The sequence below is a fragment of the Anneissia japonica genome, unplaced genomic scaffold (genome assembly GCF_011630105.1).
Source record: "Anneissia japonica isolate Jap-2015-1 unplaced genomic scaffold, ASM1163010v1 scaffold585_len4108843_cov191, whole genome shotgun sequence".
NCBI lineage: Eukaryota > Metazoa > Echinodermata > Crinoidea > Comatulida > Comatulidae > Anneissia > Anneissia japonica.
This window is the reverse complement of record NW_022716829.1, coordinates 1,840,344-1,853,097: the sequence shown is the minus strand read 5'-3', so window position 1 is coordinate 1,853,097 and position 12,754 is coordinate 1,840,344. Positions and strand designations below refer to the sequence as shown.

General features: G+C 32.1%; 2 protein-coding genes across 2 annotated transcripts; one reads left to right on the top strand and one right to left on the bottom strand.

The window, feature by feature from the left end:
- Window positions 1-1,364: 1,364 nt before the first annotated feature.
- LOC117109948 (UDP-N-acetylglucosamine transporter-like) lies at window positions 1,365-9,209 on the bottom strand. The gene is given in 8 exon segments (XM_033252446.1): window positions 1,365-3,183; window positions 4,788-4,921; window positions 5,178-5,235; window positions 5,655-5,911; window positions 6,299-6,421; window positions 6,940-7,091; window positions 7,521-7,716; window positions 9,072-9,209. Coding segments are annotated over 7 exon segments (1,014 nt in total). The 5' UTR covers window positions 9,072-9,209; the 3' UTR covers window positions 1,365-3,089.
- Window positions 9,210-9,246: 37 nt separating this feature from the next.
- LOC117109946 (ATP synthase mitochondrial F1 complex assembly factor 1-like) lies at window positions 9,247-12,494 on the top strand (the record flags this gene model as incomplete). Its single annotated transcript, XM_033252445.1, is given in 8 exon segments — window positions 9,247-9,521; window positions 10,281-10,383; window positions 10,498-10,551; window positions 10,750-10,812; window positions 11,013-11,063; window positions 11,394-11,441; window positions 11,893-11,988; window positions 12,428-12,494. Coding segments are annotated over 8 exon segments (670 nt in total), but the record flags the coding sequence as incomplete, so codon positions are not given.
- Between the last annotated feature and the right edge of the window lie 260 nt (window positions 12,495-12,754).

Sequence of the window (12,754 nt, the reverse complement as noted above, 5' to 3'; positions counted from 1 at the left end):
GGCTACGGGCCTCTGTTATTTAATCTTTTACAGGAGCCTGTCCTCACCTAGCTACGGGCGGGTGCCGCCTCATCATTATACAGTAATTATTAATTGTCCACAGTAAAAGGGAAAACTGTGAACTCAAAGTGTATTCATTCATTAATAGATGTCTCGTATATACGAAAGTGTATTTCCAAATACCTAGAGAACAAAACCAGAAGCCTAAAATTTGTCAAATCACTCTGGATCTGCGTCTGCTCCCCTGTGATTGGCGCGGTGTATACAGTGGAATGGGTAGAGAAAGATAATTGCAACTCATCAATGCAATAATGGCTTGAATAATTTATGACTATTAAAAGAATTTCACAACACAAATACACAATACATCAAAAATATTTGTCCTTCATTTTATTGCACTAAGAAATTCTAGAAAACCCCCACTGAAATCAAATACATACATATACTGAACAAGGACACTAATATAGTGTATAAGAATACAAAAATAACCCGCACTGTAAATTGCAGTAAATATGGTGGAGCAAAGAATTATAGGGTGATACAGGAATCAAAACAAGCAGGAGCTCAGTTGGCATAGCAACGGATGGCAAGTTGAGTGTCACTGTATCAATTCCTCCAGTGGACCATATTTTCTTCGGTCTACCTTAAAGCCGGTGTTACACAAACGCTCAAATTCGCCTAGTGTAAAACCGGCTTAAGCTTTATCCACATCAACAAGTTTTATGTGATAAATACTTGTGATTTGCCACTTGGTATCACCAGGGAGTTGTTATAGTGATAACAACTCCCTGGTATCACCAAGGCAATTCAACAGAAGGATGCACATCTCAGGACATCAAAGGTTATAACTCTGGCATTGACATTCTAGGCACACATGCGTCCCTACAAGCTGAACGTCACAAAAACCATAGCAACCAGACCATAAACCGCGTACGTGACGAATTACTCACGTGTATGTTAGTTGCCATGATATTCACGCGTCGTGCGGTGATTACAAAGGCCTAATGATAATTTGCACTAACATTAGACTGAAATTATCTTCTTCATTTCAACATTAATTTTACCGATATTGTGGTGAGATTCACTTCGCAGAAAAAATTAATAAATGTTCTGTATCTATTCAACTGTTCGTTTTGTGCACCTTAGTCCAACATTGTCAAAATGACTGTTTAATGTTACATAAGAACATGAAATTTTATAAAATTCTTAAATTTTCATTTGTTATAACTTTTCATTTTTTTGGTCAATTTCCACAAATTAAATTGCAATTTATACCCAAAATTAATAAAATAGTAACTAACACTATAAAACGTATGGCACGCATAGACTAATAATTGACAGCTGTACTCGCAACTAGTATCGGATTGTCGATGCCACAGTAAAGATCAAAGGACTGTACGCACGCGCTATGTTTGAGAGCGGAGATGTGCGTTCTGCTGTTGAATTACCTTGGTTACCATATGGGGTTATACGACATCATCATGCCCATACAGTATATGGGTAAATCAAAGATAATTTTCACATCAAAATAGATAATGTAGGCAGAGCTTTACAAAAATACTATATGGAATTATTATAAAAGAAGAGCAAAAGCAATTAATTCTCAACAATTTGATAAAAAGTATGCATTAATAATTAATTGGGAGTTCATTAAATATTAGTTAATATTTCTCTTGAAACATAATACAATAGAAGAAAATCAAAGGTTAAGAGTGGATTTAAAAGTGTCTTCCAAGTAAAATAAATTAATGTAAAACACTTAACAGCCATTGACGATTGATTTGCTGAACACAACCTGAATAAAATTATTGATGTTGCTTATTATATCATATTGGTTTAAATGTTCATTTTTATGAACATATTTTAAGATTTATTATTGTATAAAAGAATACCAGGTATTGCTACATATACATTACTACACAATATTTTTATCAACATTTTTGTACAATCTACATAGAAATGGTTCTTAGAAAAATAGAAACAGATAAGCATGAACCTTCTATATGTATACACAAGTATATACAAAAGCAAGAATATATAGTATTTTAAACATCCTCTTATAGAAATAGAAATGTTGAGAGATATATTAATAACAATTTTAAGGTAAAAGTCTATAATGAGCTAAAAAATTACAATCAAATGTTTGATTGAGACTTAATAAAAATAATTAAAAAAATAATAATGATTATAATGCTGAACATTTATAACCGTCAATTCTAAATCAATGATCAAAGGTGCTGAGCCTTATATTAATCACTTATAAAGTGATTCTAAGTAATTAGCTTCCACTTGAAAACTAGAAAATTTTCCTTAAAAATTAACAGCTGTTGGGGACGAGCCAGACCCGAGCCCTCCACCCTTCCGGGCGTCTTACAATTACCCCCAACCACAAGGGTAGTGTTGTCTCTCGATTGACACCCCCCCCCCCCCTGCCCTTTGCCATCTCGGGATCTGTCCCTGATAATACTGTTAATTGTTGTTACTTATTATTGGTTGCGTGTATAGTGCATTTCCTTGCATTTTTTCCTTTCCTGGTCTTTAAGTCTACTAAGTGTTACTGCAGTAAGCACAGTAGCAGGCAACCTCTTTGAGTGCCCGGGTGAAGAAAAGCAATGCAGATAAAATACCTTGCGCATGAACACTTAAATGAAATGCACAGCATGGGATTGAAACCCTGAATTTGAGTCTGGAAAAATAATCTATTATACTGCATCAAACTGCCTCTTTAGGCAAAGCTTTTTATACCTTATTCTGTGAACCTGCCGTCCACTAATAATGATGCTTTCAAATAAAAAGAACTCATAATTACTGTAGTTTTATTACTTTGGAATGTTATTGTGTGCTAACACAGAAATAAGTAGCATTATATTTTTATGAAAGAAACTAGTATAAAATCAGATCAAAATATTTTGTTATAATAATCCATAAACAATAATTAATACTATTAGTCATCAACCAGCCTTCACCTGAAGTAAAAATAAATATAAATAACAAAAATTAATAAACAACACAGTGTTGAATTAAGATAAAACATGTTGTCCATACAACAACATATTATCTACAGGACAGACAGTTTGGTATTAAATCTTTTATACAACCATTTCTTTCGTGACCTTTGGCTTGGGTTCACGACTGTACAGGAAGGTTGCACCAATCACAAAGCTTCCTCCAAGAAAGAATAAACTGGAAGTAATGAAAAAATCATAAAATTATTAGTATAAAAGTAAAGTTGAAACTAGAGCTCTAGGCTCACTGACCAGACGTTTGGGCCAGTCTCTGGAATGTGAGGTGGAGGGGGGGGGGGTTTAACCACTCCTGCCCGTTGTAGGCAGACAAAAAGATCTAGCAACGGTTTACTGAGTAACAGCACAGACACAAGTGACCCTTGGGACAAAGACAGATAGATAACTTTATTGTCCAAGTAAATAAAAATAATTTATTTAATAAGTCCACACATCAGGTGGCATGCGTGTCTGGTTTGACACCAGTGACAAAAATAGCCACTATTATTATTAGTATATATTTTATTTCATGATTACTACTGTGTCCAACATTTTCCTCACTCTGTGGAATAGTTGCTAAAGTTCATATGCATATATGACCAAAGAGTATAGAATAGCAAATAGTATGAATGTCACTCCAAAAATTGACAAGGCCATTTTTGCGTTTATTTAAGCATCATCAGGAATGATCATCATTCTTGATGATGCTTAAATAAAAGCGAAACGTTGAATAAAATGGCCTTGTCAATTTTTGGAGTGACATTCATACTATTTGTACTTAACACACTCAGTGCACATCCTAATGGTTTATAGAATAGCAAGAGGCAAGACAATCCTATCTCAAAAAGTATTACCACAAACTAGAGGGCGTTCTTTGAAAAAGTGTAAAAGGCGTTTGTATCGAATGTGTGCTGTGTCTATAGAACACATGTTCAAGTTTCAAACTCTATTCAAATTCAAATAGGGTGCTACAACGCTTGTGGTAGTACTTTGTTTTTCTTTTCATTGTGTGATTACAAAATCAGATTCGGACGTCGGACTTCTATATTCTATGCTCTTTGATGTGACCATAATAATTCAAGATTCAAGATTCAGTAATTTTATTGCTACTTGAGCCAACAAGGGCAAATCTCCACACTCACAAATTTATAATCACAAAATAATAACTATAAAATAACAAAAAGATGACAGTTTTCTTTGGCAAGTACAATATAGTGAACTTAAAAATTAAGAACTGCCTTAATGTCAGTAGAAGTGATATTAGTGGGATCAAGGGCCAGGTCGAAAGGAAGACTAAGAGTATAATATGGCAAAAATAATGAATGAAGATGCAAGGTACGAGTAGGGAAAGGAAGAAAGGAAGATTGACGAGAATGAAGCAAGAAGTAGTGCAGGAGTGACGTGAGCGGAGACAATTGTGTAATGGGTAATGTGGGTTCTGGACAATTTTTGAGAGAAAACAAATGATGAAGAATTTCTGCCTAGATTCAAAGGGAATTATATTGAATCTAGAGAGGGTGACAATCTAGTTATTGGAAGAAGCTTGGTAACCACTTATAGTCCTGGGTTGAGAGATACAAACATGCTTTGCCAAAGAGCACAAGCGGACGGTATGGTATAGGTTTCAAACTTATGATTTACTGTGCCAACTACTCCAACCAATTATGTAGAAAACCAAAATGATTGATTGATTGATTGATGGATGTAGGAACATGGATAGGAGGGAATGTTTAGAGACAAATAAAGGTTTATAAAAATCAAGTAAGATGTAAAGGACCAACTTACATTGATGGAACAAAGTCATTAAGAACAAAGTATGATACAAGCGTTGATAAAATGATGGATAAAGAGGTAGCAAAACCCTTAAGGATGTTGTCTGCATACTTAATAACAGCTGCAATGACTAAGCCACCAAATGCCTACAATATAAACAATATAATTACCCATGAAATTACAATATAAATACATGAAAACAATATAAATAACAGAATATATCTTTCTTCTCTTGTTTTTAAAACATAGCATTAATTTTATAATTTAATAAGAATTAATATGAATCTGGAAAAAATTGTCTTTCTATATTATCATACAATTTCATTTTAATATTCAATTCAATATCAATCAAATCATATTATATTATATCCACATTTAATATGAAGCTTAATTCATAGTTACCTGTAGTAAAATAACAGCAAATGTAATATTGTTATATCCTTGAAAAAATCCACTGCTTTTGACAGCTGTATATATATGTATATATGTGTATATATATATATATATGTATATATATATATATATATATATATAGAGTGTTATTTCATGTTTATGACAGTGTTCATCATTCCCAACATTACATGTATTTGCAAGATCACTTGTGAGATTTTTTTTTTGCAAGTATTCAGGAATGTACTGAGCATTCAGTACCTAAAACATGTCAGGTAGGGCAAACATCATTCTGTATTACATGTACTTACCACTCCTGGTCAAGCAATCTACTGTACTTATTTTCTGCAATTTTTTGATAAATTAAACACTTGTATTTTCATTATTACTCCGGTGATTGGAACTCTGCTCTATATATTGCAGCTAATGATAAGAATTATCATTGTGGGATAAATTTAAGTAAGTAGTAGTAATAATAAGTAAAATAGTGCCAGTTTATTCCCAACATACCCTAAATAATCAGATCTGCAAACAACCACTCCTAAACTACCAGGTTTTTTTTTTAATTACCTACCGAGTTGTATATTCCTGAGCCAGATGGACTGTTTACTTCCTTTGAGTATCTTTTCAAAATACACCCCAGCAAAGCCACTGGAGAAGCATGCACAGATCACAGCTAACAGGCCTAAGATCTGATTAGTTCCTGAAATAGTCTTTAACTCATCATCCTTGCTTTTACTTGGCATCTGAAAAAATAACTTCTATTTGTTTGCACACTTTCTGGCAATCATTAGAAAGTTAAATCCTGTTTTGTACTAAAAATGAATTGCTGAGGGGATAATAAAGTATAAATTAGAGAGAATAAATAACAAATTATAACTATCATTTTTATATGCTATAATATGCTTATGTGCTATTAGCACATTGATATCACAAGGCTGCACATCTTAATGATACACTTGAATACATCTCTGTTCCTACCGATATTTACACATAAAATTATTATAATAAATAATTAATATAAATAATAATGAAGTATTAAAACACTATTACCATGTGTTTCTCGCCCATAATGACTAACCAATCGTAAGTATCGATAAGATGTGACCTTGCCAATTACAACCAAGAATTACCTGAACAAGAGCAACACCTATCATGAGAAATATTAGTGCTATCCATTTGCTGGAATTTAATGACTTGCGTAGCATCACAACGGAAAACATGGCTGTTGTTAATATCTTGAGTTGATATGTCACCTACAATAGAGATTCACATTGGCATTTTAATAGTTCTATATATGTAATTCCTGTTTTTTTTTTTTATTTATTCAAACCATATTTAATAAGGTTAACCCTTTCAGCTCTCCATTACTGAAAGTCTTTTACTTGATTTATGCATAACATGTGCTATATTTCTACATAATTTAACTCAAACAAATTTGGTATGTAGACTGTGTGAAATATTATTTTAATTGTTTTATAAGAATTTCTAAAATGTTTGATTTTTCATTACCACATCATACAATTTGTTGTATTGTTTGTATATTGTAATGGGCAATCCCAGCTGTTGTATGAATGGATAGATTGATAAATGAATGATGAAAAAATAGATGAATGGATGAACTGATGAAAAATGGATAGATGAACTGATGGTTAGATTTTTGGATAAATGGATGGATAGGTAACTGGATGGATGCATGGAAAAGTGGATGATTAGGGTGGTTTTGTGGATGAATGGTTAGATGAATGGTTACACAGTTTTGAAATAAAATTACCTGATAAGTGGCAGCATCTAGATTGGATAGAGCAATAAAAAGAAGGTTATTTTGAATAGTATAGAGCCCTGAAGGAACAGCTAGCTTTAGAGTGCTCAATGGCTTTCCAATAATTTCTGTCATAACAACGTTACATAACTGTAAAATGCCTCCTAAAAGAAAAAAGTATTAATAAATGCATAGAATTTTTTTACAAGATAGAAGATACTTCTGTATTGTGTATGTGTTGTTCATTGGTTTTATATGGTTGTATCTAATTTAAATAATAGACATATTCAAAATCATTCCTCCTCAATGCACACTGCTGACAACACCCAGAAGCCACTTTAAGGATCAATTAAACATACTCATCCAAAGTAAAATGTTTTACAGCTATTGACCTTTTTGACAAGTAACCATAATTGTTGAAGTATAAATGAAAATTCATAGTGAGTACATTTTCTTGTGTTGTGAAAATAAGTTTAAGAATTATACCCAACAAAAGTCAACCAAAAAAAATTAAATTTCACACAAGTGATAATCAAAGATAAATCTCTTATCGATTTTAACTATTACTATTACCACTGTGTTTGTAATAATACCTTCTTGATAAGCAACAAGTCCAAGACAAGCTAACACCTTTAAGATTTCCGCACAAACTACCGCTGTTGAGGAGAGGTACCTAGGACCATCATCTTGCACGGTGCGAGAGTAGCGCATCGTCAGTACAAGAGATGTCGTTTGTAGAATCAGAATCCCCAGGGAGATATACTTCAAGTTCAATTTAACTGCAGTCATCTGAAATACAGTAAAATATTATTAAAAAATTATTTTAATTTATTTTAAATTGTATATAAAAATTATCCTATATTTTTATTGCTATTTAATAATTGATGTTTAATAATAAAATGTTTCTGTATTTTTACTTGTTTTGTATAATTAGAATTTTTATATTTAGCCTTTAAAATTTCAATTATTGAGACTTTTATACTTTTTTTTTTAATAATTAAACTTTTTTGAATCTTTTTAATGTCAATTTTTCTATTGTCCGATTGATTACTTTGTATTTGAATTTTTAAAATAATTATCTTATATTTTTATTGCTATTTTTATCATTAATGTTTAATATTATTAATGTTTTAAGGAAGTCGGAGATTGAGGGGCACACCCTTTCAGGTGATAGTAGTTCTTCTACTCTGACTTTACCACTGTGGTACTACCTATAACACTTGCAACATACGGTTTGGTTTCCCAACCTCGAGGTCGGGGTTTCAATCCCCACACTCTGTGTTTCACTTGTGTCCTTGGGCAAGGCACTTTATCTGCAGTTGCTTCTCTCCACCCAGGAGTATAAATGGGTACCTGGTAGGATTAAATGCCAAAATGTGCTGATGTAGCTGCTACAACTTTATAGAATACTCCCCCAGGGAGCTTGAGTTTGTGTTCTTTAGGCGTTTAATCCAGTGAACGTGGGTAGTATTTTGAAGCGTTGAGAGGCCTTGTTGGCATTAAGGGCTATATAAATCTAACATATTATTATTATTATAGTGAACCACACTCACTAACAATAGAATAGTGCCAAAACAGAAATTTGTGCCAATATGATGGTGCAGTAGCAAATAGAAAACATGCTCGACTATACAGCATCACCGATCGGTGATAGAAAACTGAGTTTTTCTACACGTCACTGCATCACAGCTTTTTGCCGCACTGCAAGCAAAGAGTGCACTGCAGCACCCCAAGAAAAAACCACAGGTTTTTCTACACTGTGGCCCTGCCCCTGGCTTAAGCACTTATTAGGACTAGGCCTACTTACTTACTGCAGTACAGTACTTACCTAGCCTAACTACATTATCATTAGTGCCTCGAGATCCAAGCAGGCCTGGCCTGCCTAACTTACTACTAGTTGTAGGCCAGGCCTCACCCCTAACTAACCAGGCCTAAGACTAGGGTTAGGCCTAGTGGGGCCCGGCCTAGGCTAGGCCAAGAAAGTCCTAGCGTCCAGCCTAAAAGTACTGTAAGGCCAGGCTAGCTACGACGTCGTCGTACCTGGCTAGCCTAGTTGGCCATGATTTAGCCTAGGCCTATTTTTGCATTGAAACACAAACGCATATACAACAACTACGTCTAGACATAACAGAGAAGACGTGTACCTTTTTCGTTAAAATATCTATCACAAATAATAACTAAATAATAAATTGACTTTTTCCACGTCGCATTTGACAACTTTTAAGTACGCCCGCAACGTTTTGTTTACATCGAAGACTGCCCTCTTACAATCTACAAAGTGACTGTTCGCACGCATGGTATTAGCCAATCCGCATCGAAGGTTGTGATGACGTAACGTAAGCTACTTCGGAAATAAGAAATTATTCCCACGGTACCGTGCGAATAGTCTTTTTCCTTATATCTAATATGGCGGCCTCCATGATTGTAAGGATGTTTTCACGACCTGTTAACAAATGGCCAGTATCCATCACTCGAAGGCACATATCAGTGTCAGCATTTCGTTTTAATGAAAGGATGAAAGACGAAGACAGAGAAAAGCTTAGCAGTAACCCGTTTTTTGAAAAATATGCGCATAAAATTCAACAATTTCAAAGGTCAGAACACCCGAGCCGAGCGAGTCTACATAATTAATATAATAAATAATACAAAGACGACATCAACAACAGATTAAGCTCGTCCTTCACAATCTATTCTATTAGGCACTTTATGCAAGAGGACAGGGAGCCGTCAAGAACGGAAATTCGGATTAAGCGCCCTACTATTTGTTTACTTTTGTCTTCACGCTCTGATGAGCCTCTATAAATATTGAAATATGTAGCATGTGTATTTTTTCATTTTTTTTTTATTTGCATATGTTTTTAATTATTAAACACTGTTACAGTAGGCCTGTTTAATAATCATAAATAAATATATATAATGGTATTTTATTCAAAATTCAAAATTTACAAAAAGCATAATTTAATAAAACATGGCAGCCAAAAAGGCGGAATTACGAATTATGTTACATCAAAATAGGAAATTTACATTGAGATTTACATAAAATTGTTTAGGTAAAAAACAAGAGAAAACAACAGAATTATAAATAATTACCATAGCAATCATTTGTTATTTTTATAATTATTATATAATTATAAATGATTGCTACAGTAATTATTATAATTATTATTATTAAATAATTGAATTTATTGCATCAAAACCATTAAATTAAAGAATTATTAATAACGCTCAACATCAAAAACATTATACTTATTATAATTATTATTATTAAATAATAAGGATGGATTGGAATGCTAATTTAAGTGCATAATACTGCACTCATTGATAATCAGTCCTGTTTTCTTGCTTTTTTTCAGTACGGACTCTGAAGAGTTTCACAAGAGAGTAAAATCGATGGGTAAATCAAAACCAAGTGTAATTCCAAAAAAGGAATTGAAACCTAAGGAATCAGATGTCAAAGTAAATGTATATTGCTTCATTGAGATATTTTATTATAGAAACTCTTGGTGTTAAGGAAGATGCAGATAATGTATGCTATCTTTATCATAAATTTTTTTGTTTGAATTGATCTAGGCATATGAAGAGAGAAAGGCTAAACTTATGCAAAATACACCCCAAAAAATGCCAGTAAGTTTTTAAAAATATTTAGAATATAATAGAGAACAGCTTGTCTTTTAACTTTTTGTAATTACTGTTATATTACTTTTTTATTGATTTTTTTCCGCAGAACATTTGATAAATACTATTATACTGTATTACTCATTAGAGTATTGTTTAGCATTATACTTACCAATGTATTTATTTAAATAACATAAAACTTCTCAGTCCTTAGGTAGCATTATGAACCTTGACCTTATTCAAGAAAAATCAGCAGATGAAATCACAAATGTAAGTTAATCCAAAAAAAAATCATAATTATTCATTTGAATACACTTACACTGTATTATATAAGATTGAAATTGAGTATATTTATTTTTTTGCATTGTTCTATTTATATAGAGTAACAGTGGGATAATTGAAAAAAATGTAATTTACGTTAATGAGTTGCAATTCATTAATTTTATTTGTTGATTTAATTAAACTTACAGATTTGGAGAGAATATCACATGACCAAGGACTGTATCACAGCTGTCATCCCTGTATGTATTCAGGTTGTAGTGTCCATGGCAACAATGTAGATAGCTGCTAGCAAAAATTGTGGAGGAATCAAATCAAAGTTTCTCTGTGTTTAACATTGTCATTAGCAAGAAATATAAGAAAGTCTGAAAAAATGAAATATGTAAACCGGTTATAGTATGAATAATTTGTATTTTAATTACATGATGAGGATTTCATAGAGTGGAAATGTGCGCTATATAAATTATTATATTATTATTAATATTTATTATTATTATCATCATCATCATTATTATTAATATTATTATTATTATTAATTTAATTCATATTTTTGTCTTAAAATTTTTCACCAGAGTGATGTATTTCATGAAATTGAAGCAAAATCAACTCTCTACCCTTCAGTAAGTTAAATATTGATTATCAAGTCCTAATAAAATATACTCCATGATGCTTACATATCGAGGTTCCCTCCTAATTGCACCACCACAAATTTAGGAAGATGAAACACAAACAAGACTAATAACTACAGGTACTTCAAAATTTTTGCAGCATTATGGAAGTGATCCAAAGTTAGATAATTGTAATAAATTTAAAATGGTTATAATATATTATATTCATAAATAAGGTGTGGATTTTTTCCCTACTGACATGTTATCATACCGAATACTCAGTACATTACCAAATAGTTACGAAAAAATTCGCCAGATTTAGGTGGGCAAAAGATAAAAATCAAAATAATAATATTCATCAACAACATTTTCATTAATTAGCCATCAATTTCTAATTTGAATTGTCCTATAGTATCAGTCAATATGTAAATAAAAAACACTCAATTCATTTTTTTTTATCAAGTTCCTGTATCCATTACCACAAGATGAGGGATTTGAATTTTACCTCGGCCAGTTTGATGGAAATAACTGTCATTTTACATCACTTATCAACTATCAGGTATGTTGGTAGATTGTACATATAAATTGAGTTGAAGTAAAGTATTGTACAAATGAGGTACAGTATAGCAGTTTTATAATTTATATGTGGTTTTTATTGAGTGTTAGTCTTACTGCTAATGTTTTGTTGTCTATTTCGATAGAACGAAAATTGCATCCAATACCAAATTTTAATGTGTAAGCACGCTGGTGTTTTATACATTCATGTTACATCAAAAGTATTGTTAAATTTCTCCAAAAATTAATCACCGCTTGAAAATTTTATATTTCTGATAAATAATTGAATAATGTTTAAATAAGCCTGTAAATTCATGAAAAATTGAGAAACATGTTTTGTTGGGGCTTCTTCCTGTATCATGCTGTGTCATGTACTCTATTATTATTGATTATAACAAAAAATTACTTATTTAATGCACCGTAATCATATTTTATGTCTTCAGGCTTATCAAGAAAATGCACCAATTCATCTTTCTATGATACATTACATCGAGTTGATTGAATCTAAAGGTAATAAAATTTAGATGATTATTTTTCTTAAATATTGAAGATTATTTGTTATTTTATTTTTTATATGTATATTTCCACGTATAGACATCACAAAAGACCATTGATACATATTTTATCTTCCACCTAAATGCAAGGAAAACTTTAATCTGCCCGACAACCAACCCATTATAGCCACTCTAAATATCAAATCAATCAAATTGTCCATGGGCTCAGAAAGCCTATAATGATGGAAATACCCTCTCTTGACAGAGTGTCACCGA